The sequence below is a fragment of the Penicillium robsamsonii genome (assembly GCF_028829455.1).
Source record: "Penicillium robsamsonii strain IBT 29466 chromosome Unknown utg000006l_segment0_segment0, whole genome shotgun sequence".
In the NCBI taxonomy this organism is placed as follows: Eukaryota; Fungi; Ascomycota; class Eurotiomycetes; order Eurotiales; family Aspergillaceae; genus Penicillium; species Penicillium robsamsonii.
The window spans coordinates 520,994-548,364 of record NW_026643224.1 but is presented as its reverse complement, the minus strand read 5'-3'; the positions used below and the strand labels follow the sequence as shown (position 1 = coordinate 548,364).

The 27,371-nt window shown below is 48.1% G+C and overlaps 11 protein-coding genes across 11 annotated transcripts; 6 read left to right on the top strand and 5 right to left on the bottom strand.

The window, feature by feature from the left end:
- Window positions 1-1,228: 1,228 nt before the first annotated feature.
- On the top strand, window positions 1,229-2,017 carry N7447_009932 (uncharacterized protein; the record flags this gene model as incomplete). Its single annotated transcript, XM_057234194.1, has 1 exon — window positions 1,229-2,017. One exon carries the CDS (start codon window positions 1,229-1,231, stop codon window positions 2,015-2,017), a length of 789 nt encoding a protein of 262 aa, XP_057081478.1.
- A 1,300-nt stretch (window positions 2,018-3,317) lies between these two features.
- Window positions 3,318-4,151, top strand: N7447_009931 (uncharacterized protein; the record flags this gene model as incomplete). Its single annotated transcript, XM_057234193.1, has 5 exons — window positions 3,318-3,368; window positions 3,427-3,474; window positions 3,531-3,732; window positions 3,864-3,980; window positions 4,036-4,151. The coding sequence occupies 5 exons, from the start codon at window positions 3,318-3,320 to the stop codon at window positions 4,149-4,151; spliced, it is 534 nt and encodes a 177-aa protein (XP_057081477.1).
- Window positions 4,152-5,907: 1,756 nt separating this feature from the next.
- Window positions 5,908-7,083, bottom strand: N7447_009930 (uncharacterized protein; the record flags this gene model as incomplete). The annotated part of the gene is made up of 1 exon (XM_057234192.1): window positions 5,908-7,083. The coding sequence occupies one exon, from the start codon at window positions 7,081-7,083 to the stop codon at window positions 5,908-5,910; it is 1,176 nt and encodes a 391-aa protein (XP_057081476.1).
- Window positions 7,084-7,814: 731 nt separating this feature from the next.
- On the top strand, window positions 7,815-8,425 carry N7447_009929 (acyl-CoA thioesterase; the record flags this gene model as incomplete). The annotated part of the gene is made up of 2 exons (XM_057234191.1): window positions 7,815-7,894; window positions 7,957-8,425. The coding sequence occupies 2 exons, from the start codon at window positions 7,815-7,817 to the stop codon at window positions 8,423-8,425; spliced, it is 549 nt and encodes a 182-aa protein (XP_057081475.1).
- A 558-nt stretch (window positions 8,426-8,983) lies between these two features.
- Window positions 8,984-9,478, bottom strand: N7447_009928 (uncharacterized protein; the record flags this gene model as incomplete). Its single annotated transcript, XM_057234190.1, has 1 exon — window positions 8,984-9,478. The coding sequence occupies one exon, from the start codon at window positions 9,476-9,478 to the stop codon at window positions 8,984-8,986; it is 495 nt and encodes a 164-aa protein (XP_057081474.1).
- Window positions 9,479-14,234: 4,756 nt separating this feature from the next.
- N7447_009927 (glutamate--tRNA ligase MSE1) lies at window positions 14,235-16,366 on the bottom strand (the record flags this gene model as incomplete). The annotated part of the gene is made up of 7 exons (XM_057234189.1): window positions 14,235-14,808; window positions 14,879-15,045; window positions 15,104-15,361; window positions 15,424-15,840; window positions 15,898-15,935; window positions 15,995-16,067; window positions 16,115-16,366. The coding sequence occupies 7 exons, from the start codon at window positions 16,364-16,366 to the stop codon at window positions 14,235-14,237; spliced, it is 1,779 nt and encodes a 592-aa protein (XP_057081473.1).
- A 266-nt stretch (window positions 16,367-16,632) lies between these two features.
- On the top strand, window positions 16,633-18,106 carry N7447_009926 (putative DnaJ domain protein (Mas5); the record flags this gene model as incomplete). Its single annotated transcript, XM_057234188.1, has 4 exons — window positions 16,633-16,669; window positions 16,737-16,813; window positions 16,855-17,495; window positions 17,551-18,106. The coding sequence occupies 4 exons, from the start codon at window positions 16,633-16,635 to the stop codon at window positions 18,104-18,106; spliced, it is 1,311 nt and encodes a 436-aa protein (XP_057081472.1).
- A 399-nt stretch (window positions 18,107-18,505) lies between these two features.
- On the top strand, window positions 18,506-20,588 carry N7447_009925 (IlvD/Edd family dehydratase; the record flags this gene model as incomplete). The annotated part of the gene is made up of 3 exons (XM_057234187.1): window positions 18,506-19,075; window positions 19,160-19,314; window positions 19,376-20,588. 3 exons carry the CDS (start codon window positions 18,506-18,508, stop codon window positions 20,586-20,588), a joined length of 1,938 nt encoding a protein of 645 aa, XP_057081471.1.
- A 736-nt stretch (window positions 20,589-21,324) lies between these two features.
- On the top strand, window positions 21,325-22,945 carry N7447_009924 (sugar porter family MFS transporter; the record flags this gene model as incomplete). Its single annotated transcript, XM_057234186.1, has 2 exons — window positions 21,325-21,394; window positions 21,444-22,945. The coding sequence occupies 2 exons, from the start codon at window positions 21,325-21,327 to the stop codon at window positions 22,943-22,945; spliced, it is 1,572 nt and encodes a 523-aa protein (XP_057081470.1).
- A 604-nt stretch (window positions 22,946-23,549) lies between these two features.
- Window positions 23,550-25,448, bottom strand: N7447_009923 (Amino acid transporter transmembrane; the record flags this gene model as incomplete). Its single annotated transcript, XM_057234185.1, has 3 exons — window positions 23,550-23,941; window positions 24,004-24,189; window positions 24,242-25,448. 3 exons carry the CDS (start codon window positions 25,446-25,448, stop codon window positions 23,550-23,552), a joined length of 1,785 nt encoding a protein of 594 aa, XP_057081469.1.
- Window positions 25,449-26,212: 764 nt separating this feature from the next.
- N7447_009922 (alpha/beta fold hydrolase) lies at window positions 26,213-27,013 on the bottom strand (the record flags this gene model as incomplete). Its single annotated transcript, XM_057234184.1, has 1 exon — window positions 26,213-27,013. The coding sequence occupies one exon, from the start codon at window positions 27,011-27,013 to the stop codon at window positions 26,213-26,215; it is 801 nt and encodes a 266-aa protein (XP_057081468.1).
- Between the last annotated feature and the right edge of the window lie 358 nt (window positions 27,014-27,371).

The window sequence follows — 27,371 nt, the reverse complement described above, 5'->3', positions numbered from 1 at the left end:
AGCACACCCCGTAGATTAGTCTTACCCCCACGTAGCTCAATGGGATGTTTGATTTGTTCACATGGTGACCACATGACAGTATCTTCGAACTGTGTTAAGTTAATACAAGGTTTACGTGGTTCCACGTTGCACCGCCATATTAAGCCAGGCCATGGATACACTACAAGGCTGTGGGTGCTGCCTAGGTCTTGGCATTAGTATTAGAGCCAGGGTTGAAGAATATGTAGGATACGACAACTATATATCTCCGACTATGTACATTTAGAGTGATCCACTTCCTGACAGGAACTTAGAGCCTCGTCACGGCCTATCGTGGCCCATTGCCACTCCCATTATTAGGCTGCCCTTATGGCGCACGACCGCGAAATCGCTGTGACGCCTCGGCGAAGTTCCAATACAGCTTGAACCGTCTTCGCTAGACGACAATTTCTAACGTGTCCCTTACAGAATTTGCTCTTTCGCTCGCTATTTCTCAGTAGCGTTCAAGCTCGACCTCCGTGAAGGCGTCCGTTCGCCATGGCGGTAGCGGGCGTGGTTCGATCGTTTCCCTGTCGACATCCATGGTTGTCAATGCTTCCGCCAGATGGAAGCGCGCGTACGACCCTACATTGTTTCTACGATTCTGGGCCCGTGATAATGAGCTCCAAATGGGGTGGTCACGCGGTAGAGTGTAAAACCTCACGATGGTGCGCTGTGCTTAGTGGCGAAGACGGAGGTGCGTAGGAAGTATGTGGGCTTCGACATCTAACGTTGCGGTGGCTACTGCCCGGAATGCCGATAACCAAGAGACATTAAGTAGCTTCGGCAGGCCTACTTGAGACCACTACCCCAGTTTTTCACCCAATAAACGAGGTGGACAGAGCCTCTCACTCAATCCAGTAATTTACAGGTCCGCCGTTTACAAGCTAAAAATGCATTAATTATGCAGTTACACGCCGGAAGTCTGTTTGTCTAGTTTACACTATATTGGGGCCCCAATGGGTTACCCAATGGGTTGGGCTGGGTTCGGGTTAGAGTGGGTTGTGCCGAAGTCTAGCTACTATAAAACTTTACTATATGCCCAACGAGGCTAGGGACCAGCCAGGGGGTGTTCTCCTAGCTTCTTCGGTTCTTTTAATCCATGGCACTGAAATATAAATAGTGGTCCATGGATCTCGAAAGCAATTTGACTACCATTACCCCATCACATTCATAACTCGCTTTCTCTGACCAAGACTTGCTCGACAATATGACGCACAATTCAATAAAGATCGAATTGCTTCAAGCAGAAGTCGACGAAGATTATCAGAGTTTCTTTCGCCTCCTGGTCAACGGTCGGAGCATAAAATATGTCACTATAAACCCTGGTCTCTATAGTGCTGACGATATGTGTTTCGGCCCTTCACTGGTTTCACTTCTACCCACTCTACCCGCTGGAGATTGGAATGATGGACTGGTGGCCAAAAATGAATCGAATGGCCAACCCCACTTTGCCTATGCTATTCGGACCGCTTTTCCTGGAGTTAAGAATACCTGGAACAAAACTTCTGTTGATTATACGGAGATCGTGGTCGGAAAAAAGTTACGAACGGGCATTTATGAAGTTGAGTGCAATTTGTTCGACGACGTGGTTGTGGTTAAATTCGCTCGCTTCGACTGGGAGATCCAATATCTAGAGAGTGAGACCACAGCTTACCAATGGATGGAGGACTATGACATCGGTCCACAATTCCTTGGCCATTTAACAGAAGATGGTCGTGTGATCGGATTCTTGATGGAACGCATCAAGAATGCCAGGCATGCTGGCCCACAGGACCTTGAGTCCTGTCGGGAGGCATTGTCTCGATTACATTGCCTGGGGATCCACCATGGAGATATAAAGCGATTCAACTTTCTTATTCGTGATTCACAAGCTGTTTTAATCGATTTTGACTCGGCACGGAAGTGTGGCGACCGAGATGCGCTTCTGACAGAGCTTGAACATTTACCGAATTCCCTAGAGGATTTATCGCGTCGAGGGGGAAGAGGACTCCTTTGAACTGTCTTTGCTGAGTATTGTAAGAGTGGTCTAAGTGGTCTGAATGGACAGAGTGATAACACCCAGTTCGTTAATTATCTTTCCATGGGTCTTTTTTAAGGTCTTTTCTAGGGTCTTTTAGAATATGTCCACTAACTAACTATCCGATAACATTGTTAGTGGGGCACCACCCACCGTTGATACGAGCTATTTATAGACTTCTAAGACTACATATATAGATAAATGTTGATATCATGGCAGCTAGTTAACCCTCTGCCAGCGAAAAAAAAAACGTTGGCGCCAATCAATCATGATGATAGATAACACATAAATTAGCAAATAAAAGAATAAAAAAGAATTGCAACCTGTGGGAATCGAACCCACGCTACTTTCGTAACTAGAATGCTCACTGTATTCAGTGAAGAGGGAGGAGTTCTCTTGAGTCTAGCGCCTTAACCGCTCGGCCAAAGTTGCGTAACACGTTGAGATAAGGCAAATTAGAACAACTCATAAAGTGTTTCTTTATATCTTGATAAGTTCTGCGACAGTCTATCCATGTAATTTTACACAATGAAGGCCGTCTGGTTTCTGTCAATTTACCCAAAGGCGACCACCAAATCTTCTCTAGTCAACACCCTCTAGGCAGTATTGTCAAACAGACTCTAGATGTCGCTTATTTCTGAATCAGACATTCACGGCTATTGATGTTATAGCCCAACGGAACTTGAAAGCTAGCGAATAGCTACTCCAAGTTCCATCTAAGCTTTTATCTGAGGTAATCCGTAAAATAGTCAAAACTACAGTCAAAATCTGTTGTAAAATGTACATGTGGATCTTCTCCAAAACGGGCTCTAGTAGTCTACCAGCAGTGATATGATATTTATGTTGGTGAAACCCCGCCCCCCTTGCGTGTGTATCTAAGTCGAACGAGAAGAGAAAGACGAGTCGATGCATCAGGATTTCTCGTCCATAAAGCAAGATGGCATGACGAGGGCCAGGGGAATTCTCTACGCTCCAGAATGCACACAAGCCGACCATCTTGCTCATAGAAAACATGCATATTTTCAACGGCCTCGCCTTGATCCTTTCAATTTTCACTTTCTCGTTTCAGGGAAGTTATGCAAAAAGATGCGCGAGTTACACCTAGTTGGCATCAAATCAATCTTGCCCAGTAAGCGCACTCGTCAACCTGGGGGCCGATGCTTGTCTGGTCGAACCCAGAACATCAGTCGCAACACATAAATGCAACGGTGGCTATTGCGTATATAGCGACCCTGGTTTCTCGGGATCACGGGGACTCTCTTTTCTGACCTCTCCAGAAATGGAAAATACGCTGAGGGAATCGCTCCGGAAAAAGGGAAGTCGATCTCTTGTGAGTTACGCCGTGGCCTACATGAACAGGACACGCTCGGGTGAGACACATAACTCAGACTATCAAGAACACTGCCCGTGGAGAGGAACTAGTTATTAAGATCTGGGTAAGTTAGTTTCTTCAAGTATTGATCTTGTTAAATGTCCTAGGCCTTTGACGTAGCGCCCTGTCAAATACCTCCCTCCACCTTCTTCTAATATGCCCGTCGACTACTCGCCCGTGCGATCAACGGAAAGCCAGGAAGAGGACATTTACGATGTCGAAAAGAGACCTCCCAGGTCGCAGTGCCGATTCCCCTTCGTCAAACAGGCCTTAAGTCCACGCTTTTGGATGAACCTATGGGCTATTTTCAACACTACATTCAGTATCTTTCTTGTGATAGCCACCTTCACCCTTAGCAACCATGCAAGGCCACTGACTGATAGGCCTATCCCTCCTTTCTGTCATTATTATCCCTACCTTGGATCTCCAGGCAAAGGCTAACATTAATCCAAGCTCCCATTCGCGAAGATGGCGCCGAGCGGTACGTCAACACACGTTGCAAACCCGATAAAATCTTTCAATCTCCTCCAACGGACGAGGTAGACGCAGCCTGGCATGGTTGGCTACGAGGTAAGTAGTCGGGTCTATGAGGGGAGCCTGCTGTTTGGCTCGCGTTAACGCCCAGGCACCATAGATAATGACCATTTGATCCGCGTCTCGGGAGATAAAGCAAAGGAATTGGGTCTTCCTGAAGCCGTCCAGATCTACGATGATCCTGGGTATCACGAATACACTGTTTGAGCCGACTTCGGAAGTCGTTCTATCCTGATCGATACTACCCGAACGCCAGTCAACACGAAATATTGCACCACACAAGTATGCCTCGCCCCCCAGCATTTCTTGTTTTGCTCTAATAAATTGCCAGACCATTGCTTTGATGTACTCCGACAAGCTATCCTTTGCCATGGAGATATTTCCCCGGTATACTGGTGGAACCACAACTACACGCACATCGATGAGACTGGGACTCGGCATTACACGGAGGAGTACTTGCGGTGAACACCTGAAGAACGGGTGACTGGATCATTTTTAACATGGAACACCGAGGTCCAGTGCCGTGACGTGAATGCCATCAATGCCTGGGTGATGGGAAATGAGATCGATGACAATAAATATGGGGGCCAGGTAGTGGACTGAGCGTGACTGTCTACGAGGGGGAGAAGAGTATATTACCATCTATGGAGCTCACAGTTTAAAATACTATAGTAGACAAGGCCACCCATCATGCACGCTGAAACACAAGCTGTGGCAGGGATCTAATATAATACTCTATACCCCATCATAAGTAGGACTGTCCTGACCTAGAAGGCATTATAGATGTGCTGACAGAGCCTCTTCAGTAACCACAATTGGTCCCGCATTGTCTTCTACCGTAGATATCTTGGTATATACGGAATTCAAGGGGGATATCACAAAAGAATGCCTGAGTATGTAGTCCCATGAAGACAAGATGTTTTATAACTTTGACGATCACGAATTATCTCGAACTGAATCGTTGGCCGTACACCTTGAATTACTTGTTACAACGCATCTTTACCAGGATAGAATTTCGATGAGGGGATCCTGTGACATGAGAGCATAATGATGATTTTGGATCGGGTATTTCGCCTCAACCTCTTCCCAGTTAGGGTACCGGGTCCAGTCAGCTCCAAGTTTTGACCATTTTTCTCGGATCAGAATTCTGTTTTGGGTCCGAATGTAGGGCTCGGTCCTAGCTTTGCGTACTACATCCTCAGACACGGATTGCAACTGTATAAAACTTGTGACCAGCAGATGTTCGTAGCTGTTCACGTCGAACAAACAATAGTCACGGGTGCATCCCACATTCCACTTGGCTTAGTGGGACATTTATCGACAATCATTCCATTTGGAATTTCAGACAAGTCGTTGACAAGGAGCTGCCACTTCTTGTCAATCTCAATGCCTTGGCTGTACCAAGAATTTCTGGTCCCTTGCGTAGGTTCATCGTATTCCTCATAGTGTGGGTAGGCATTGCCTTTCGATTTTGCCGCCGCGGGAAAATGTGTACAGTTCAGTTATAGTCGAATCATCCAACTCATATCAAGAATACTGAGACGCCGCTGGAGCTTATCGTGATGTTATCCAAATGGTGGGTGAAAAGAGAACCGAGCAGGTGGAGATCAGATGGCTCGAGACTGCGATGAATTTTACAAAAACAAACAGGAATGACTTTGGAACAGCACTAGCTAGCCCGGGCTTCCTGGCCATAAATACTATTGCTCCCTTCTAATACAGACACGGTCTATTGGAGTGATGAGTATCTCGAAGTGAAGGTAGAGAAGGTTGGAGAATCTCGATACCTGTTAATCTATAGAGGTGAAGGAAAGAAGAACTGAAATAACCTATGTAAAGGGGTTTTTGAACCCTGAGAGCTATTGTTCTTCGTACTCTCAAGGAGTTTCCTTGATACCCCAAAACTATAATAAATGCAAAAGGCAATTGTAAAGGCAAGCCCTAGAATCAAAAACTAGACATTCTAGCGACTATCAGCAAACATGTCAGGATTATCTGTATCCCCATCAAGGTCTTCAAAAAGTGGCATAAACTTCTCGTTCTTAGCCTCGGTTTGCTCAGGAACAACATTACACTCCTGAACCTCACAGTCCCTCAGCACCGAACCATTGCCGATATAACTGCGGCTCCCAACTACACATCCAGTCAACACACAAAGTTCTCCAACAACAACGTTATCAAGAATGACGCATCGCGTAATTCGAGCACCTCTGCAGATTTTGGAGTTTGGGCCGATACAAGATTCCTTTATAACAGAACGACTCTCAACAATCACGTTGGATCCAAGGAGACAGTCGGTTTTTGAAATAAAGCAGTCTGAAGCCACACATTCAGGAGAGGCAATGTTTCGGTCGTGGGCGAATGGGGATAGAGTAGCTGTATGGTCGGCCTCTTCATTGGATGCCTGTTTGGCCAGACGAAGGGATGTTGATAGGAGAAGAGCGGGATTGTCAACACGCCGGACAAGTGTAGGTCCTGTATGTAGATATGCTAGGAGAGGTGGTACTCCCGGGACATCGTTCTGTGGTGATTGGTGGGTGACAGTGCTCAGTCTCCGGTAGTCCTTCTCTTCATGGCTTCCTTTCTGCTGACTCAAACAAGTATCCATCCCTAGCTTCTCGTGTAGTCCACGCTGCCATGCAGACTTGGCCCATAACCCAATGAGATCTTCACTGACAGATACTAGTCTTTCTTGGCGCCGTACGAGATCCTTGACCCAGTACGGGAAAATGTAGAGGTGTGCATCGCGGAAGCCAGTCAATATCTTGGCTTGTGTGGCTTGCCGCTTTGCGAAGGATTGACGAAGAAGAAAACCTTTGTCACGTTCCAGGTTTCTTTTCACAGTATCCATCCCGATAGACATGAGCAGTTTCGCTAGCCTGGTCGGCCGAAGTGGCTCAACAGCTATCAGATCCAAGGCCTCATCCTTCACTGCATCTTCCACATGATAATACACACAAAGACCACCTCGACAGGGTCTTTCTTCCTCGGCCATTACGACCTGACCTTGAGACGCCATCCACATCTGTAGCAGGTATGTGCCCTCGATTTCACAGACGAGATCGCAAGGTAGGAGGAGAAAATCAGATTCTATGCAAGATTGCACCTCGGGAAGGCGAAGTAACTGTGCTGTTACCATTGTCGTTTGAAGATCTTGGGGGGAGATGACTTTTGGTAAAGGGAGTGATTTCAAATAAGGGTCTTGCTGTAAAGCAGATTTGATATGAGCGAGGGCGGAGGGGGGTGTGATCAGTGTGACATCTGAAACAATTAGTAAATAATAATAACCAAAATGCGATCTAAGGTTTGAATGCTTTTAACTCACCACTGATATGTGATATCTTACAGAACTTTAGCGGATAATATATCATCGGTTTGTTAGCGATTAGGGCAAGACATTTCGGCGTCTTTGCTTGGTCAAGAAGAGTCCCAAATGAGGTCCCAGGACCGCACAGGATCAGAGCTTGAATACCAGCTCTAGGCAGAGGAACCTCCATCGTCTCCTAGATGAACTATATCACGAATTTTCGATGCAAGTATGATAATAAGGCTGCTGAAAAGAGATTTGATTGAATGATGAATATTGCTCTAAATAAGTCTTGATAAGGCCTGATATTTACACAGACTGGGGGACTACTAAATATTTAAGATGAAAGCCTCGATATGTATCTACTTCTTTGTTGCTGGATGTGGATCAGATGAAAGACAAGTGGATCAAAGCGCTCTGGAAGCCGGGGCATCAGTTACATAATCACAGAGATGCCGAGGTCCTCGCGGGCCGCATTCTTGTTATATCAAGCATAAACACATCTATTGTAGAATCACACTTGAATCAAATCCGACCTCCCTATCAGAAAATATAATAAAGAAATGGCCACCCCGGAGTCCGAAGCCAAGAAGCACCGTAAGCGCAGCGACTATGGCTTCCATCAAGTACACCAGACCCGATGGTCAGTACCGCGCGAGCACCCGCGAAGCAACCAGACACCGAGACCAACACTAACACCCACAGGTTCGACAACGACATGTACGCGCACCTCAACAACGCAGTATACACACATCTCTTCGACACAATCGCGAACACGTACCTAATCCAGCACTGCGGGATGGACCCCTTCAGTGTAAACAACCCAACCCCGGCGCCGACTCACGGGCAGCCCTCCAATTTTCCCTCCCCATCGAACCTAGCGACCGGCGCCGATCAAATAGGTCTGATTGTCTCTACACACGCCGATTTCTTCGCCTCCGTGCGCTTCCCGGATCTGCTGGAGGTCGGGTTGCGTGTTAATAGGCTTAGTAAGTCTAGCGTTACGTGGGAAGTTGGTATTTTCCGTGAGGGCGAGGAGGATGTTAAGATGGTTGGGACTTATACGCACGTTTTTGTGTTGAGGGAGACTATGAGAGTTGGGAAGACGGGGATGGAGGAGCGGACAAGACTGGGCTTGGAGAAGTTGCTTGTTAGGGCTGAGGCCAAGCTGTGAGGGATAGAATGCTGGGCTCTAGGCTAGGCTTCCCGGGTTGTACATACATAGTTTTTTTTATCGGAATATAGGTAACCCCTTGCATTCCAAGGCAGTCAGATAATTCTGGGTTTGTTGAGAGGAACTGGGATTCTAGACTCTAGATCGATCAAATGATCCCTATAAGGACTCGAGAGAGAATAAGCGAGATATGTGTAGCTCGGCAAGAAACCCTGTCTCGATTGGTATTGATCATCCATAGGAATGTGAGATGCCGTGAAGAAACGATAAAAACGTGCGCCGTGTAGATCAAGAAGATCACCCAAACCCCTGAATCATTAAAAAGTCTAATCTAACCTGAGATCTATGAGACAAAAAGAAACCCGAAAACATATCCATCACCGTGACATAAAACCAAAACCAAGAACTTTTGTGGGTTATCATAAGAATAAAAGAGACACGCTAAATCGCTTTGGAATATCGAAAAGCGCCAACAGAAGGGGTATACATGTATGATGGAATTTCCAATCATTAAAAGGGTTGTCATGTGACAACCTCAAGGGTGTTGTTGAGGCAAGCTCAGTCAAATTTGCCAGCAATGATACTGCTGCAACGGGACACGTTGGAACTGGTAGGAGGCGAGGCACCGCGGCGCATGGTGTATCCATCTTCATCGAGCCACCACTTGGGGTAAGGGCCAAGAATGAAGCTTCCCTCAGCATCCCAGCCAGCGACCCAGTGAATGCCGTCGTCGAGGAGGAAAAAGCGCAGCTTTTCCGGGCGGCCGCCCCTGTGAAGCGGGGCGTCGAACCAGCGACAGCGTTCCTCCAGTTCGGATTCAAACATGTAACGGTGGAGGATGCGGCAGTAAACTAGCGCAGCAGGGACTTTTTCATCGTCTTCGCACCCATCCCGATGGATGAGGTGCCATCCGCGACCCGGGAGGAACTTGTATGTTCCCGGGACGGGAGATTCCCAGTGTTGTTCCTTGAGATTGCTTTTGCCATCACCCTTCTGGAACCAGTAGGTAGGGCAGAAGATAGTGCGCGCACAGAGGAAGAGATTGGGGGCCATGATTGAGAATGGTATCAAGATAAAAAGGTGTGTGGAAACGATGACTCCGCGAAAATCGGGGGAGAAGTCCAAGTTAATATAGAAACACTGAAGTGCAAAGAATCAAGGGCTGTATCGGGTTATAAGTCGACAGCCATGGCGAAAAACAATAAAAAATATCCAATCGGTCAAAAAATTCAAGTTGAGATAGGAATTTGACGGGTCTTCTGCGCTCACAAAAGCTCGGTGAAGGACCCTCTGAGAACTTTTTGGGAACAAAGAATGTGCAAGGACAAGTACACTTGGCACGAGGTTGTAATCTGAGGCAAGGACTGGTTGGGAATGTCCAATTCAAACAGCACTGGCCAGACAGCAAGGTATTTTTTGTTATCGATGCGGTGAGTAGGGGTTGGCGTGTTTTAACGAGGAAAAGGGGTCGTGATAAGCTTGCAGCTTTGGAGAAGGAACAGCTTTGTCCCTGATAACAGGAAATGAGGATGGAGGGTAGGCGAATAGGGAGTGTTGCAAAGAGCTTGGACTTGCAGCAATCGGCAACATGCAGTAGCACGCACGCGCACGGCCGATGTTAGAGCTCAGCAAGAGCGTGTGCTAGAGATTGGGCATTTAACTGGAGGAATGTCGCCATGGTGATTTGATGTAGATATATGTGAAGTAGAAATCAAGAATGTGTGTGCTGATATTTGGCGGTCCACACAGAAAAAGTCAGTTGATCCACTTTGACCCTTAGCCTCAGCCACAACGGGTAGCTCTAGACTTTCCCGCATTTGCCCGTAGCATTCGAGTGGCTGAAATGGCTGAAATTGTGGATTAGTAACCGCTGACCTCAGAGATTTTCACGTGCGGGACCGGCCGAGCCTTGGCAGTCCCATCGTTTGGCTCGCGGGATTTTTCATCTCCTGTTATTGTCCTGTTTAGGGCTGATCCCTTACTTTTTTAGCGTCATAGCTCCCCCTAATCGTAGTCAATAGGTTTCACGGGAACTTTCTGACTCAATATTATAAAGCCTCGAGCACTTGGCAGCTTGGCACATATTCCCGACGGGAAATTTCCAGGCTGCAAAGTTCTTTGTGGCGCTCTCGTGGTTCAGCCCTATGCAATGTTTCTCGGTGTTGTGCTAGCTGCTTGCAAGCCTGGCCAGATTTTCTTCTAGCTTGGTCTATTTAAAACCGGCATTCCTTAATGAATCGTTGTTTCCACAACCTTCGATTATCTGTGTATCACCCTCGCTATGATCAGCATAGCTGATACGTGGTGTGATGACTGCATGTCGCACCTCGACAAATTCATCACTATCCGTGTTTGAGTATCCCTGTTCATGCATAATCAGAATCCCGACTCAACAAACCAGAAATCATTGCGTTGCCACCTGGTCCAGAGCCTCGCTGTAGGCGATCGCCAAGCAAATCCTTGCTGGATTTGCAACATGACATGACGCACGGCTCGGCTCTACAATAATAGAAACGTTGGAAAAAATTCTACTGTTTGACAAAAATTAGTCTAGTGCTAGCTATTGACGCAAGATAATGCGACAACAATTTCTTTGACCTCTGAACACTAATACGTTTTTGTTTTTCATGTCCTCGAGCCCCTTTTAGGTCACTAGACTTCCTTAACAGCCCGGGTGAGATGATTTTTTTCTCGCTTCATTCCCCTGTAGCATGCCATCATCAAGCTTAATCGAAGCTCATCACGTTTCATACATAGTCAACCTGGGATTCGTTGGTGACATATCGTGTTATCTATACTCCGTAGCCCGAGACAACATATCATTAAACCTGTGCTTCTTTGGGCATGTTCCAACTGAAAAAAAATATATATAAAGAGGGATTCTAGACCATGACGGCTAGGGCAAGGACTCTTGGCCGACAGAAATCACTAAGTGTATCTAAATATAAACAAGTCGTCTTCTAGCTTGCTCGGTCACTTTCAAGGCCAAATATAGCGTTCCTAGATATATTGTAGAGCCGTAGGGTTGATAATGTATTTCAAATAGGTGTTTTATCGAGTACATATATGACACTGATTACAATGAGCCGAGACAGCAAAAGAAGGCACGATGCTTTTATTGGCCAATCGCACTGGACTAAAAAAGACTACAGGCAGGAATCGTGTAGAAGACTATTCCACTGTGCGCCTCGGGGGACATACTAATATCTTACCTGGTCCTCCCTTTCCGTGGGAGATCTCTAAGATTTAGGCCGCCTCAACTCACTTCCCGCGGGATACTATATTCCGCATAACAGCAATACATATATACCTCCTCTTCCCTCCGAGTGGGATTTCTCCGCCCAGGCCCAATTCGCCCACGCCGTCAACCCCACATCCACACCGGTAGCGCCACTAACCCACCCTGGCAGCCTTTCAAGATCCTCGACCTCGTCGATGCGACAGCCGAACCGGAAACCGGCCTGGCACCGCACCGGTATGCGTTGAGACAAACGCGTCGAGCTGATTCGTTGCACTTACGTGAAGTTGATCCGAGTGGCGAACTACGGCCACAATAGGAGTCGCTGAGATTAGACATGCTTCTAGATATGAATGGGCCGGACGTGGTACGGGCTTGGCTCAGCTCGTTACTCGAGTTTCTACACCCGCACGCACTAGACTTACTCTATACCTGTAATACTAGTAATTAGGGCTAACGCTTCGGGCCAGCCTCGCACTACTAAGAAAGCCATCAGGGAGTTAGCCAGTTTGTTATATTAAGACGATAAAAAAGACTCAATACAACACTAAATCGAGAAGCCATCCTCTACCTACGTTGCTATCGAGCGCCGCTTGCGCTCTGCTCTATAGCTCGACGCGGTAGGTAGACGGCTGGCAGAACGAAAAGTAGTACGGAGTACAAAAGATTGAACCTCCCACCCCACTCCTTTCACCGAAAGGCTACTTGTCAGCAACATCATGTAGAGGTCCAAGCTCGTTGCTGTTGAAATCGGCTCCCTTAAGAGCCGACTTTTTGTTTTGTGCTGCTCGGCTAGTGTAAGAATCTTAGCCCTACATAAAATGTCTAAGCATATAACTAGTTCCTGTTTTTTTGCTAAAACTGGATCATACAGTTCCCACTAGTCCTGCATGATATCGCTTTCAGGCCGAAGGTGAGATAAAAAGGGCGTGAGGACAGAAAGCCCATTGTATTTCGTTGACTTGCATTTGCGACAAAGAAGACCGAGCTTGTGAACTATCCATTTATTGGGTAAATCCAGAAGGGGCTTTCCGTGGCTCTTAGCCCAAATTAGCCGTTCGAGCTTGGTCCCGCATGCACAGTTGTGCACGGCGCTACCACCAATGGTATCTACCTTGATCTGTTGTAGGGTTCGGGGGCGTAACTTGTCATTCAAAATTCCATCGTCGGAGATGTTGGTCTCGGCCTCGTCGTCCTTTTTTTGCCTGGTTGGACTTACTGCTCATGTAATTCATACAGGGCAAGCAGAGACCTTTTATGAATTTGTTAACTTTCTTGTCTACAAGAGTCCTACGTCCTAGACGGGCACCACCATGACGATTTCGACAAATCAAGTTTTCCGCCGCGTCATTAAGGGTAGTACCTCGCCCAAATGGGCTTTCTCGATCTCATCGACGAGGTGATTGTCCTTCTGATTCCCCACCTTGAGTATGGGAGTGATATCAACGCCCTATGCCACACCAACCGGTGGCTCATGAGCAACTGCTGAACCCTATTCTGAGAGATGCACAATGTCAAATTACTTGACATTCGAGTATAACCTTGAATCTTTAGAAAGAAACCTTCGAGGACGGATTGTTTCTTTCCGTCTGCCTTTTGGGGACTTTGGTACTTGTTTCTTCTGTCTGGCCTGCCTTCTATGCGTCCCTCGACCGAGCTGGACTATGACGCCAGTTTAGTTGATAGTGAGAATTGAGATTTATCATCTCGTAGACTTAAGATAGTTTCCTCTTTCACTGAATCCAGTGGATATTCTTCGAAAGTAGCGTGGGTGAATCCCGCAGGTTGCATAATCTTTTCTGTTATTATCCTTCGTTCTGATTACGATGTATTTGTAAAGAGCGGAACAAGTTTTTTTTTTTTTAAAAAAAAAATGCAAACTGTGAGGTTCGAACTCACGCCACTTTCGTGACCAGGGTTTATGAGATAACTCTCTTAAATCTGGCGCCTTAAACCACTCGGCCAAGTTTGCGAGGCTAAATATTTATTAGGATAACTTATAATAAGATCTTTTAATCAAAATATCTGTGATGTTTTGAGCTGTATATATGCACCTCAACTTGACTGACGCAATAAGCGCTTAAGGGTAAGAAAAACCCATCATCCATTCTATCTATACATAGACCAATGAATAATTACTAATACCAAACTATTACATGACAACTTTTCCATTGACATAGAAGGCCCGGGCCCACTCAATCTCGAGCAGCAGCCGTAGATCCTTTTCTTTCAACAAGACCAATTCCCGCTCCCGGCCCTTCGGGATATAATTAGAGTTGAGCGCTCATGTTTATTTTCTTTATTTTTTGAACAAAATGAAATGGAGAAACGGTCAGATGCGAAGGGCCACTGATCCTTTTAGTAGTAGAAGTGAGAGAAAAGCGAGAGCAAAGTGAGTGGAACGTGCGAGTTTTTATACTAGGTACATACGTCCTGCGATCTAACTTGTTCATGATTGACCCTCTTTGAGACCTTTAGACCTCCAAATCATATTTGTATTTTTGTCGAGATGTGGCGCGCTATTTGCGCTCAAGGGATCTTTTTGTACAGTCATTCGATCTCTTTGTTACATTACCGGTTAGTCGCGAGGCTCCCCATCCAACTCTGATCCTCAGGCAAAGTTCCCTTAGGAACTCTCCGACCAGCAGAAGGAACCAAGGACTGTGTCAACGCCTTGGCATCCTGCACTCGGCGAAGTGTCTCATCTCTCCCGAGAACTACCATAGTCTCTGAGATTCCAGGCCCAGGCGCAGAGGCCGACAGTGCCCAACGGAGGTAATGATACAGCTCCTTCTTGAATATTTTGCCTGCGTTCTTAAAGTCGACGGGTGTATCTGACTCAGACGCGGAAATGATTATGCTTTCCGCACCATCGTAGCTGTTAATGTTATCGCGGTGCGTTTCAATATTCCAGAGTGCGGATGGGACGAGGGTTAAAGCGGCTGCTGCGGTGTGCAGGGCTTGGATTGGGACTTCCGGGGAGGATTGGGGTGAGACCGGTTTGTAAGGGGGTCTGTCGAGTTTTGGGGTAAAGAAGACGGAGTTGCGCTGGGCAAACTCCTTTGCATCTGTGTAGCTGTTGACATCTGCGCGGATGAGGGGCGCGATGTATTCAGGGAGAGTGCGACCTTTGAGGATCGTGGTACTGATAGGTGTTAGTCATCAGGTGCCATATAACCTCTACGTGAGTTCTTCACGGCCGATAGCTGACTTACAGTTTGTCGAGGGGGTGGCTTTCTTCCACCACCGAGGTCACCTTCTTTACCATTTCGTCGAACTCGGGGCTGCCGCTTTTGACCAGGCGTTGGATGTGTGCCTTCTGGAGGAACTGGAGTTTTTCAAAAGACACGACAGTGTTGCCTCGAGTGATTTTCAAATTGAACTGGTAGCATTGTTAGCTGTGAAATTACGGCGTTTTTGCGAGACTGAGAAGAGCATACAATTTGTTCCAGCTCCTTCAGACTTAGCACATCAGACTTTTCGGAATGCGACCAGCCTAGGAGCGAAGCAAAGTTTACCAAGGTGGCTGGGAAGATCCCTTGCTTATCCTTGAATGACGAGAGGTCAATATCTGCGTTGCGCTTGCTGAGCTTTTGTCCATTCCGGTCGACGAGCAAAGGGACATGAGCAAAGCTTGGCGGCGTCCACTTGAAGGCATTGTATAGCGCCATGTGCATAGGTGTAGATGCCATCCATTCCTGATAGATATTAGTTCAGTATCCTGTGACGTGATAACTACAAATATAATAAGTAAACTCACTGTTCCTCGGATAACATGCGTGATCTTCATGCAGTGATCATCCACGACATTTGCCAAGTGGTACGTGGGATGTCCGTCCGATTTGATAAGAACTGGGTCATTGTATACACGGTCGATGAAATCCAACTTCGAGTTGTTTGGCCGATTCTGACCAGATTTGCCATAAACCAGATCATTGAACATGGGGTATTCATCCACTTTCAATCGAATAATGTGTGCCTCCCCCTTGGCTGCTCGATCTTCCGATTCTTCGGCAGATACATCGCCACATTTTCGGTCATAGCCAGGCGGCAGTCCTGCCTGGCTGCGGTGACGGGCGATCGAATCCAATCGTTCTGCGGAGCAGAAGCATCGGTATGCATGTCCATTAGAGATAAGGTCATTGGCATGGGACTTGTATAAAGCTGTTCGTTCGGACTGCACAGGAACAAAAAGTTAGGAATTATTTGCTTGCGATAAAGGAGTATAGCTCACTTGTCTATAAGGTCCGTAGGGGCCACCAACGACGGGACCTGCCAGCAAGGCGAGAGTCAGCGATTGTCCTCAATATTTGTATATATTTTAAACTAACCTTCATCCCAATTTAATCCTGCCCATTGTAGATCGTCGTAAAGTCGCTGTTCTGCCCCGGGAATCGTCCGTTTCTACCGTAATCAGCCGTAGTCCATGCAACGGAGCGCAACCCACAAACCTGGTCAGTGTCCTCAATTCGCAACAGGAATTGACCACCGGTGCGTTTTGCCAGCAAATAGTTGAAGAGTGCTGTCCGTAGAGAGCCTAGATGGAGGTATCCGGTGGGTGAGGGCGCAAAACGCGTGCGCGCAGGGCCATTTGGTAGTTTGTTCTTCGAATTAGGTGCCCGAGTAGCCGGAGAAGAGGAAAAGGCTCTGCATTGGATGCAGGACCAGGATCGCCTGGCAAATATCCCTTGAGGACTTCTCATTGTGAAATAGTCCGAGTAGACAAGAGTGGCCAATCTCTTTCAGATGTGCGGAGTTGCGGAGTTGCGGCGCGGAGCTCCCGAACAAAATTTCTCAACTTTGGAATCAACAACTTCCGCTCTCACATCCCATTCACCATCGTTTCTTTTTTGCCGTTGGGCTTAAGTTGACAGCCTCTTTCTATTAAAGAAAAGTCCGATCATATTTTACACGGCTAATCACTGATAAGTACGTTGGAAAGTCGTGTTACTATTTGGCTCTACTAACAATGTTCTCAGTGGCTGCTGCTGGAGTTGACCTCTATGGTATGTGCTTGTTTGCGCGGATCAACTATAAAGAAATACCATATTGATCAGATATCTATTTATACAGAGGTCCTCGAGATCCATCAGAGCTCAACCAAAGATGACATCCGCAAGGCATACCGCAAGGCAAGACGAATCCCGAACGTCTCCGTGTTTAGCGATACTGACAGTCGGCTTTCTAATAGGCGGCCTTGACCAACCACCCCGACAAAGTCCCCGAAGCCGAGCGCGAGGAAGCCTCGATCAGGTTCAAGGCTGTGCAGGAGGCCTACGATATTCTCTACGATGATGACAAGCGACACCTCTACGACACACACGGCATGTCTGCCTTTAACGGCTCAGGTGAGCCTGGCATGGCAGGACAGCCTGATCTGGACGACTTGCTGGCACAAATGTTCGGTGGTATGGGCGGCATGGGCGGCATGCCTGGTATGGGAGGAATGGGAGGGATGCCCGGAGGTGGTCGCCCAAACAAACCGCGCAAGAGCCCCAGCGAAGAGCAAGATTATGAAGTCAGCCTGGAGGATCTGTACAAGGGCAAGACTGTTAGGTTTTCCAGCGTCAAGAACGTCATTTGCGGACATTGCAAGGGCAAGGGTGGCAAGGAAAAGGCCACTGCCAAAAAGTGCTCGACTTGCGATGGTCATGGCCACAAGGAGGTCTTGCAGCGCATGGGCCAATTCGTGACCCAGCAGACGGTTGTCTGCACCACATGTAACGGAGAAGGCTCATACTACGCCCCGAAGGATAAGTGTAAGAAGTGCAAGGGCACGAGAACGACCGAGGCGAAGAAGATCCTGGAGATTTACATCCCCCGAGGCGCGAGGTAAGCCTGCTTTTTTTTAAATTATCCAACTGATTATATACTGACTGTACTCTAGGGAAGGAGACAAAATTGTGTTGGAAGGCGAGGCCGACCAGGTGCCCGATCAAGAGCCCGGCGACATTATTTTCAAAATCATTGAGGAAGAGCACCCTGTGTTCACACGCGCCGGCTCGGATCTCCGCGCAACTATTGATATCACTCTTGCTGAATCCTTGACCGGATTCTCCCGCGTTGTGATCAAGCACCTTGATGGCCGTGGCATTGAGCTTAACCACCCCCTCACTGCCGGCGGTATTCTCTCTCCCGGACAGGTCCTCAAAGTCCCCGGAGAGGGAATGCCGATGAAGCGCACCGATGCCCGTGGCGACCTGTACTTGGTTGTCGACGTTAAGTTCCCCGATAACAAGTGGAAGCCCACCCCAGAGATGATGGAGAAGCTCAAGGAACTTCTCCCCAAACCTAGTGCCCCTATCACGGCCGATACCGTGGACGAAGTCGAATATGACCCCAAGGGCCGGATGGAAGAATTCGGTGCGCAGGATGGCCATGACGCATCGGGATGGGAAGACGAGGAAGACGACGAGGAACCGGCACAGTGCGCAGCTCAGTAGAATTCTTCTTGCATAGACGGCGTCTGGGATTTTGTATTAATAGGGGACTTGTGAATAGAACGACCCTCTTGACTTCAAAACACATTGTAGACAATGTGCATCGACGTAGGACATATGAAACGGGTTCCACTCATTCCGGGGTGGATTAGTGTGGATAGCGTGGGGGTGGACATTCTACATTGTCTACATATACTCATCTGTTTGTACTATTATCTCTCGGAATAGAGATATTCAATCTCTTCCAGACCAAATCCGGGGCCGGGATGCCGAACTCCGGGGTCAGCCCCGACATTCGGCTTCGACCTCGGCTTCCCTTTTCTTGACTTGGATTTTCTTCTATCAAGCTCAAGTCCTAATAGTAATAGTCCCCCAAAATAAAAACCCCGACAAAACAACCCGATGTCGTGCAACACCAAATCCTCCTGCAAAGGCTGTTCCTGCACCAACAACCCACCCCCAAACATCGAAGACTGCGAAAGCGAGCTCCTCGCCCTCCGCAAGCGAACCCACGATCTAGAAAAAACCCTAGCAACTCTCCAAGTCCGTACTACAGCACCACACCGCAAGCTCCGCTCAACACGATGGTTCAACAGCGACGAAAACCCAGGCATGACAGCGCTGTATATCGAGCGGTATCTGAACTACGGATTGACGCGCGAGGAACTCATGTCCGGGAAGCCGATTATCGGCATTGCGCAGTCGGGCTCGGATCTCGTCCCTTGTAACCGGCACCATTTGGAGTTGGCGAAGCGGGTGCGGGAGGGGATTCGCAGTGCTGGTGGGATCGCGTTGGAGTTTCCTACGCATCCAATTCAGGAGAGCTCGCGTCGACCGACAGCGTGTTTGGATCGCAATCTTGCGTATCTTGGTTTGGTAGAGATTTTGTATGCCTATCCGTTGGATGGGGTTGTGCTTTTGACGGGTTGTGATAAGACGACACCTGCGGCGTTGATGGCGGCTGCTACTGTGGTAGGTGTGGATTTTCCCGGGGGGGGGGGGAAGGTTATTGTTCTGTTCATTTGTCGATAGTAAAGCTGACAGATTTGTGATCAGAATATCCCGGCCATCTGTTTGAATGTTGGTCCTATGTTGAACGGCTATTTGAAGAACGAACTCGCCGGATCAGGAATGGTAGTCTGGAAGGGACGGGAGATGTATGCTGCTGGGGAGATGAATCGGGAGGAATTCATGGATTATGTGGCTCGTGGGTATGTTTCTGTCAGGATTGAAGTTAAACATGGGCAAGAAGCACATGCTGATTCTATACAGGGCACCCTCTGTCGGCCATTGCAATACTATGGGCACAGCATCAACGATGAACGCACTAGCAGAAGCATTGGGCATGGCACTCCCAGGCTCGGCAGCAATTCCAGCTCCATACCGGGAGCGTGGCCAATGCGCCTACGAGACTGGCGAGCGAATCGTCGAAATGGTCCACGCAGACCGTAAACCTAGCGATATCATGACAAGAGCAGCATTTGAAAACGTCATAGCCACAAATACTGCCATTGGCGGGAGCACAAACGCTCCTATACATATCAATGCCATGGCCAAACACATCGGCGTCGAACTATCTCTCGACGACTGGGACGAGATCGGGTTCCACATTCCTCTACTCTTGAACATGCAACCCGCCGGCGAGTTTTTGGGAGAAGAGTACTTCCGCGCCGGCGGACTCCCTGCTATCATGGCAGAGTTGCTAGACGCCGGGAAACTATGCCCAGATGCATTAACCTGCAATGGAAAAACCGTGGAGCAAAACGTGCGGGACAAACATACCTGGAACCGGCAGGTTATCCGATCATATACCGAGCCGATGATGAAGGATGCCGGATTCGTGCATCTGAAAGGCACTCTCTTCAACTCGGCAATTATGAAGACATGCGTGATATCACCGGCCTTCCGGCAAAGATTCCTCGAGAACCCGGATGACCTCAACGCATTCGAGGGTGCCGTTGTAGTCTTCGACGGACCAGAGGATTACCATAGCCGGCTCGACGACCCCGCGACACTAATCGACGAAAGAAGTATCCTGGTTATGCGCGGTGCAGGTCCCATGGGCTACCCGGGGGCCGCCGAAGTAGTCAACATGCACCCTCCAGCACGGCTATTGCGCCAGGGAATTACCTCACTTCCTTGCATCGGTGACGGACGCCAATCCGGCACATCTGGCTCGCCTTCTATTCTGAATGCCAGCCCCGAAGCAGCAGCTGGTGGGAACCTTGCGCTTCTCCGTGACGGAGATCGGCTACGGGTGGATTTGAATAAGCGTCGGGTTGACATTCTGATTGGAGATGAGGAACTCCAGGGTCGTCGTGAGGATCTTAAGGTTCGGGGTGGGTTCTCTGTTCCTGAGAGCCAAACGCCGTGGCAAGAGATCTTCCGACGCGAGACTGATCAGTTGAGTGAGGGTATGGTTCTACGTGATGCTGTTAAGTACCAGCGTGTTGCGCAGCGCTCAGAGCCTCGACATAACCATTGAGGGTCAGACTGAGTATCCTACTCGGTTGATCCCGGCATTAATATTTACACTATGTGGAGAATAAGCGGCTATAGGGGAATAAAGTACGACAGACGCGGAGATAAGGAACAGTATAATGCCGGTATTCCGAACCGTATGAGCCATCCGAGTTGAATGATTTGTTTAGATTCGAGTGTATACCCGGGTGAGATGGTATCGGCATTTGAACGGCTTAGCCGACCCCGGGAGGCTTGGCGGGTGATGCCGAGAGATTGATATCACTATTAAGTCCCGGCATTGCCTAGATACGCAAAATGTACATGGAACAATATATTCCGTGAGTTGGAGGTGAATAGAAGAAAGGGAGGGGCATGGAGAGAGTATTAGTTGGGTAAAAAGTGTTCGGCTCCGGTTATAGACGGTCTGGGCATCGGGCTTGGCTCGCCATACTTTCCCCTTTGTAGCAAATGCCAGTTGATTGGTGCGTAAACTATTTGCCCTAATTTTTCCGTCGACATGTATATCGAATAGAAACGTCATTTCTCCAAGGTACTAGATCCACCCTCTACCTCGGTTATTGAAAACCCCATGGCACGATAGATCCGGGGTACTCTTGCCCCCAGAATCTAAGTGAATTATAAAAGACACATAGTTATGCAGAGTATGCGGGGACCGCGGGGTGTCTGTGCCCCAGGGCTTTATAACACCTTCCGAATCCTTCTCCCTAACTTCATACTCTAGGAGTCTAGACTTGAAAATGGGCATATTCAAGAATAGTCGTGTGTATGTGCTGGCCACGGTGGCGTATACGGGTTCATTCCTATTCGGTAAGATCAAAATCTCCCTATCAAATACTGTGTACTAATGAATTCCAAGGATATGACACCGGTGTGATGGGAAGTGTCCTGGAACTTCCAAGTTTCAAGGTCGATTTTGGACTTACAGGTGACAGCTCGGGTTTCTCAGATGCCAAAAAATCCCAAGTCTCATCGAATGTCGTTTCACTTCTCACGGCCGGATGTTTCTTCGGCGCTATCCTCGCCTCCTTCGTTAACGAGAAGTTCGGCCGTCGGTATTCCATCATGGGATTCCTCATGTTCTTCCTGATCGGTTCTGCTGTCCAAACCGCTGCTTACAGCGAGCTATCATACATGTACGGTGGACGAGTGATTGCCGGTTTCGGAATTGGAGGCATGTCAGCCATCACACCAGTCTTCGTGTCCGAGAACTGCCCACCGGCCATCCGTGGTCGTATCGCTGGTCTCTTCCAGGAGTTCCTCGTCATTGGTGTCACCGTTGCATACTGGCTTTGCTATGGTGTGGCAGAAACAGTCGCCCCTACAACCAAACAGTGGCGCATCCCTGTTGGATTCCAGCTTGTGCCGGGTGGTCTGATGATGATTGGCCTGTTCTTTTTGACCGAGTCTCCTCGTTGGTTGGCTAAGGAGAATCGCATCGAGGAAGCCCTCGATGCCCTTGCATATATGCGCAACGAGTCAACTACCAGCCCCGCGGTCCTGACTGAGATGGCGGAAATCAAAGCGGCTGTTGAGCACGAGGTCGAATCAACCCAGGGTCTTTCTTGGCGGGAACCATTCCTGCCTGGAAACCGCATCCGCTTTGTCAATTGCTTCTTGATGATGTTCTGGCAGCAATGGACCGGCACCAACAGTATCGGATACTACGCTCCCCAACTGTTCCAGACTGTTGGAGTAGCCGGAGGCAACACGAGCTTGTTCACAACGGGTATCTATGGCATTGTCAAGGTAGTTAGCACCGGAATCTTCCTTGTGATTGGTATCGACAAGATTGGTCGACGGTGGTCTCTTATTGGCGGTGCTCTTTGGATGTGCACGATGATGTTCATCCTAGGTGGTGTTCTGGTGTCCTATCCTCCGGACCCTAACGGTACCGGTGGGATTTCGTCTGCCTCCCTCGCTATGATTGTCATGATTTATTTCTACGTCATTGGCTACTCCGCGTCGTGGGGACCGATTCCATGGGTTTACATTTCTGAAATTTTCCCAACTCGCCTTCGTTCGTACGGTGTTGCTACCGGATCGGCAACTCAATGGCTCTTCAACTTTGTGGTCACTTATGTCACTCCTGCCGCCATCAATAACCTTGGCTGGCGAACCTTTATCATGTTTGGTTGCTTCTGCTTTATCATGTCTATCTGGGTTTTCCTCGTCGTCAGGGAAACAAAGGGTCGCTCTCTCGAGGAGATGGACGCCCTCTTTGAGAAGTTCCATGCCTTTGGCAGATTACGTGACATTGAAACTGCAGTCCCTGAGAGGAAGCTTTCATTCGATGATGCTGCTACCTCAACTCATAATGAAGTACAGGGTATTGAAACTGAGGATCGTGTGAAGAGATAAAGATTGTGGACCATGTCGGTGGTATACTCCGGATACCCATCTTATGTTCAGCCGTTTCCTGAGTTTTATTTTCAATTTTATGTCGTGGGTATACTGTACATAAGCATAGCTAGTCATTTTTATCAAATATATGACATCTAGTACCCATTTTTATTATATCTTCTCCTTCCGGAAATCTAGCAAGCAAGGCATCTACAGCAATCACTGTAGGTGTCTCAGCAACCATCTGTATATATTCCTTGTCACCCAGGTAATCTCTAACAGTGAAAAATCCCTTTTAAGAGCATATTTACCTTCAGTGGGTCTCTAAATGTGCTCCTTGGACTATGCGTTGAGTTCATAGAGGGTGTTCAATTTTTTTTATCTATACCCTCCCTTCTGGCTAGGATATCCAAGGATCAATGCAGAACAAACGATGAAGTGAGCATTGAATCATAGAGCGTCGCGATACAAAGCGAGCACAGAGAGGTGACAAAGTTATTAATAGATGCTGAAGTCTATAAGAAGAGGAAACACAAGCCTTCGAATAAGCACCCATTGACCGATGAGATTTGTCAATGTTCAAAACAAGCCCCGACCCTATAACTCAACCTTGAACCTCGAACTATCCAGCCGGATTCGCACAAGTGAAAGGGGTCAGAGTGCCCTCTGCGAATTGCTTGTGCATGGAAGTAACCGAAGCCCAAATTCCCAGACCAGCCGCGCCCGCCGCACCAAGCGCATACAGTACATCAAAAGTGTTCCACACAAACTTCTTCTTGTATCCTCTGATCCATCGCTTCATTCCACTGTCCAAGCGCTGTGTCTGGCCGGTTGTCGGGTTGAACTCCTCTTCGGGGAGTATCGCGTCATTTTGGATGTTGAACGCAACCAGCAACATTGGTGGGAACGTGAAAGAAAACTGTAGGATGCAAGCGGCTCCCACGAAGGATGTTAGATTGCTGATTTGCGGGATTGCGGCGGCAATCACCCAGGCGAGAGCCCAGTAGGCAGGTGCTAGATAGATTGTTAGATGTTTGGGTTTATATAGGGGTTTAGGGAATTAGATATAAACGTACCGAGTCCAATCCACAGTAATTTACCAGTTCGGCTGTTCAAGTCCGGGAAACGGAAGATATCGCGCAGCACCACGTTGTAGAAGACTTTGATACCAATGTTTCCATATAGCAGTGCTGCGATGACGCCGGTGATGAATGAGATGGCATTACCTAAGGTCTGAAATCTGTAGGCAGAATTTGGAATACCTGTAGGGGTGTTAGCAGTCTCAAAGCCTCCCTTGGATGTTTTGTGACTTACCCTGGTAAGCAGGATTGAATGTAAATTGACCCTGCGCACTGTATACAACCATGCCCGAGACAAGGTAGCAAACGTAGATGAATATCTCGGCAATGATGAAGCCCTTCCAAAAGTCATATGGCCGTCTCATCTCAGCCATGAGCTCATTGAACAGGGTTGCGCCTCCGTACGCGAAAACCGCGTTCATCATAGCATTGACTTTGTTTTTGAGGGTTGAGTCCTCGGGCCAGTAACCGGTTGTTTTCACGGGTCCTTTTGGGGTTTGATAGCTAGTCAACGAGGCTGCATAGTTCGGGGGATACTCGTGAACCACGGCCATGGTCATGATGACGACAATGATATTCAGCCAGATCGCGATGTTAGCCAGGTAAGAAAGGCGCTGTAGGGTACGGATCTGCCCAAAGACAAAGCCAATGACCACGAAGATAACCTCGGCAGCGATGAAACACAGGAACCCTTGGCCATTGGCACCGACGACCATCTGTGCCAGTCCTTGTCCGTTGCTTACAATGAGCAGGGACACATTGAGGAAGAATTGGAAGCTTTGTAGGACGTTCACAAAGATGCGCGCCCAATTTCCATAGACACGAAAAGCCACATCGCCGTAATTGCGCATCGGGAATCGAGTCGAGTCGAGACCGACGAAGATCTTCCACAGTTGCATGCCGGAGTAACAAGCCATGGCCCCGAAAACAGTGTAAAGTACAGCTCCTGGTCCGTAGCCCATCTGACTGATTGCCCATGGGACATTGGTCGGGCCGAGGATGTCGGTGGTAATGAGATAGAAGATCGAACCCCAAGTTACAGTTCGGCCAGCCCGTTGTGCCTGTTCCCATTCGGTCTCGGTGATGCCCCAGCCATCGCCTGTGCTATCGCCGTTCGTTTTGATATTATGCTTGTCGTTGGGCTCAGTGGTGGCAGAGGTATTCGGTACTGTGGCGTCCGACTTTTGTCTAAAAAGCCGCTTTCTCCAGTACGCAAGTCCCGCATCGTCAGTCGAAATATGCTTCTCAACCTCGCGCGATCGCTTGGCCCAGTAGACATAGTTCTCAAAGGCGATGCTAGAATCCAAGTACATGGAACGTTTGCCATCGAAAGAAGACGGGGGCTCGTGAGAAACAGGGACGGTTCCCTCCTTTTTATCCGTCTTTTCTCCTTCGTCCAGGGCATTGGCACCCACTTTGACGCCGGAGATATTATCCGCCATGGTGGGAACCAGACAATCTTCAATTGATCAAAGTAGAGAGATTTAAGAGGGAAAAAAAAGGGAATCCCTAAGCAATCCTGCTTCATATAGTGAAAAAGGGAAGTCAATGCAGCATGCAGGACTAAATCCAACCTCGGGGCTCTCAATAGCGGTCCAATATGTAAACAGTTCGTTATCACGTCAAATGCAACATGGCTCTCACCGGAAAACAAAGCTTCGTTGTTATACGATACGACTGGCCATTGAGGTCAGCCCCCAATCCACCGGGGATCCACATAAACCTCGGCAAAAGCTTGTATCTGCTGAACGTGCTGATGACAGCCCGAAAGGGGATTTACCGCACTGTTTGTGGTTAGTTCGGCGGAGGTCCATCGGAGACCGATGTACCATTTTGCTGAAACTTCAATGATTTTGCCAAACTCCAATCGCATGTTCAATCGCAGATCCGGTTGATCCGGGTTGGGAAGCGTGACCGTTCACTTAGTCATTTCCCGACGAATCAGGAATGGTTTTATATCGAATGGTGTGGGAGCACAGGCAGGCCAAATACTGCACTCGATGATGCACTCGATGATTGGAGACTTCATTTATATACGTTTTGTTTTTATTTTTGTAAATATCCGTCAATAGGTGATATTCGGATTATGTACAAAGTACTGCAATTTTCGGAGTACCAAGGCTTCATACTTGGTATGAAGTATTGCCCTGAAGGGGTGAGGACATCGGTCTATATTTATCTCTAATTCTATCTATGTATATTAATCTCATTCGCATCGATCCAAGAACCCCGAAATGCGACGATACATCTCTATAGGGTTAGAATACATAGGGAAATGTCCCGCGCCCACAATATCGGCCAATTCAACACCTTCCTTCTCCAACAACGGCAGATACGACAAGCCACGCATCTCCTCTCCAAACATAAACATGCGCGGACACGGCAATGCCAGAAACTTATCCATCAAGTCCCCATGATCAGTTAACTGCACCATAGACTCAAAAATAGGCCGAACCGCACCAGCCCGGACTCGGACGCGCAGGGTGCTGGCATACATAGCATTAGCAAATGATCCCGACGTGCGCGTGCGCTCAACGAATGCATCCATGAATGCCTCTTCGTCATCGGCTGGGAACATGAAGATCTGGCGGCTGAGGAAGCAATCCTCTGGTGCGAGATTGCCTTTGATATCCACAAAACTGAGGACACGGTCTGGATTCTGGTTTGCGAGGAGGAGCGCTGTCAAACCACCCATTGAGTGGCCTATCAGATGGAATTTGTCGATGTTGAAGCGCGCGAGTAAGGCCTCGGCGGTCGCCACGAGGAACGGGATATCTGTTGCGGAGACGTCGTCGCTAACTGATTGGCCGCAGCCGGGGGCGTCGTAGGCAATGAAGCCATGGTGTTTTAAAGATGGCTGGATCGGTAGATCAGCGAGATCTTCTTTGCTGGAGCCAAAGCCGTGGAGGAAGAGTATTGGTGGGGTTGAGTTGAGGCTATGGACCGTTGATAGGTTGAGGCTAACACCTTCGACTGTGAGGGGGATACATTCGAAAGTGAGGGACATGATGAAATGAATGGGTTTGTGTTTCAATATTCTTTACATTGGATTTTATATTCAATCTGTGAAAAAATTTTCATGGATACTTTGAACGGTTCGGCGAAATAACACTTTGCCGCCAGTTACTCATAGAAGAGTCATAGCCTATGGAGTTCACCTCACGCCGAGTATCACAATTTGGGGGCAATAGTCAGCATAAATTCAGGAAGATCTATCGGCTTGTATTTCTTTTTGGCTTCATTATTTACCAAGTTGGGAGGTGAGTCCGTGGACATATACCTCTCCCCTGTAAAATGGTCTCCACTCTCGGGCATGCCTTTAAGCATTTCGTCCGAAACTCTTTATAGTCCATTCAAAGGAAAGA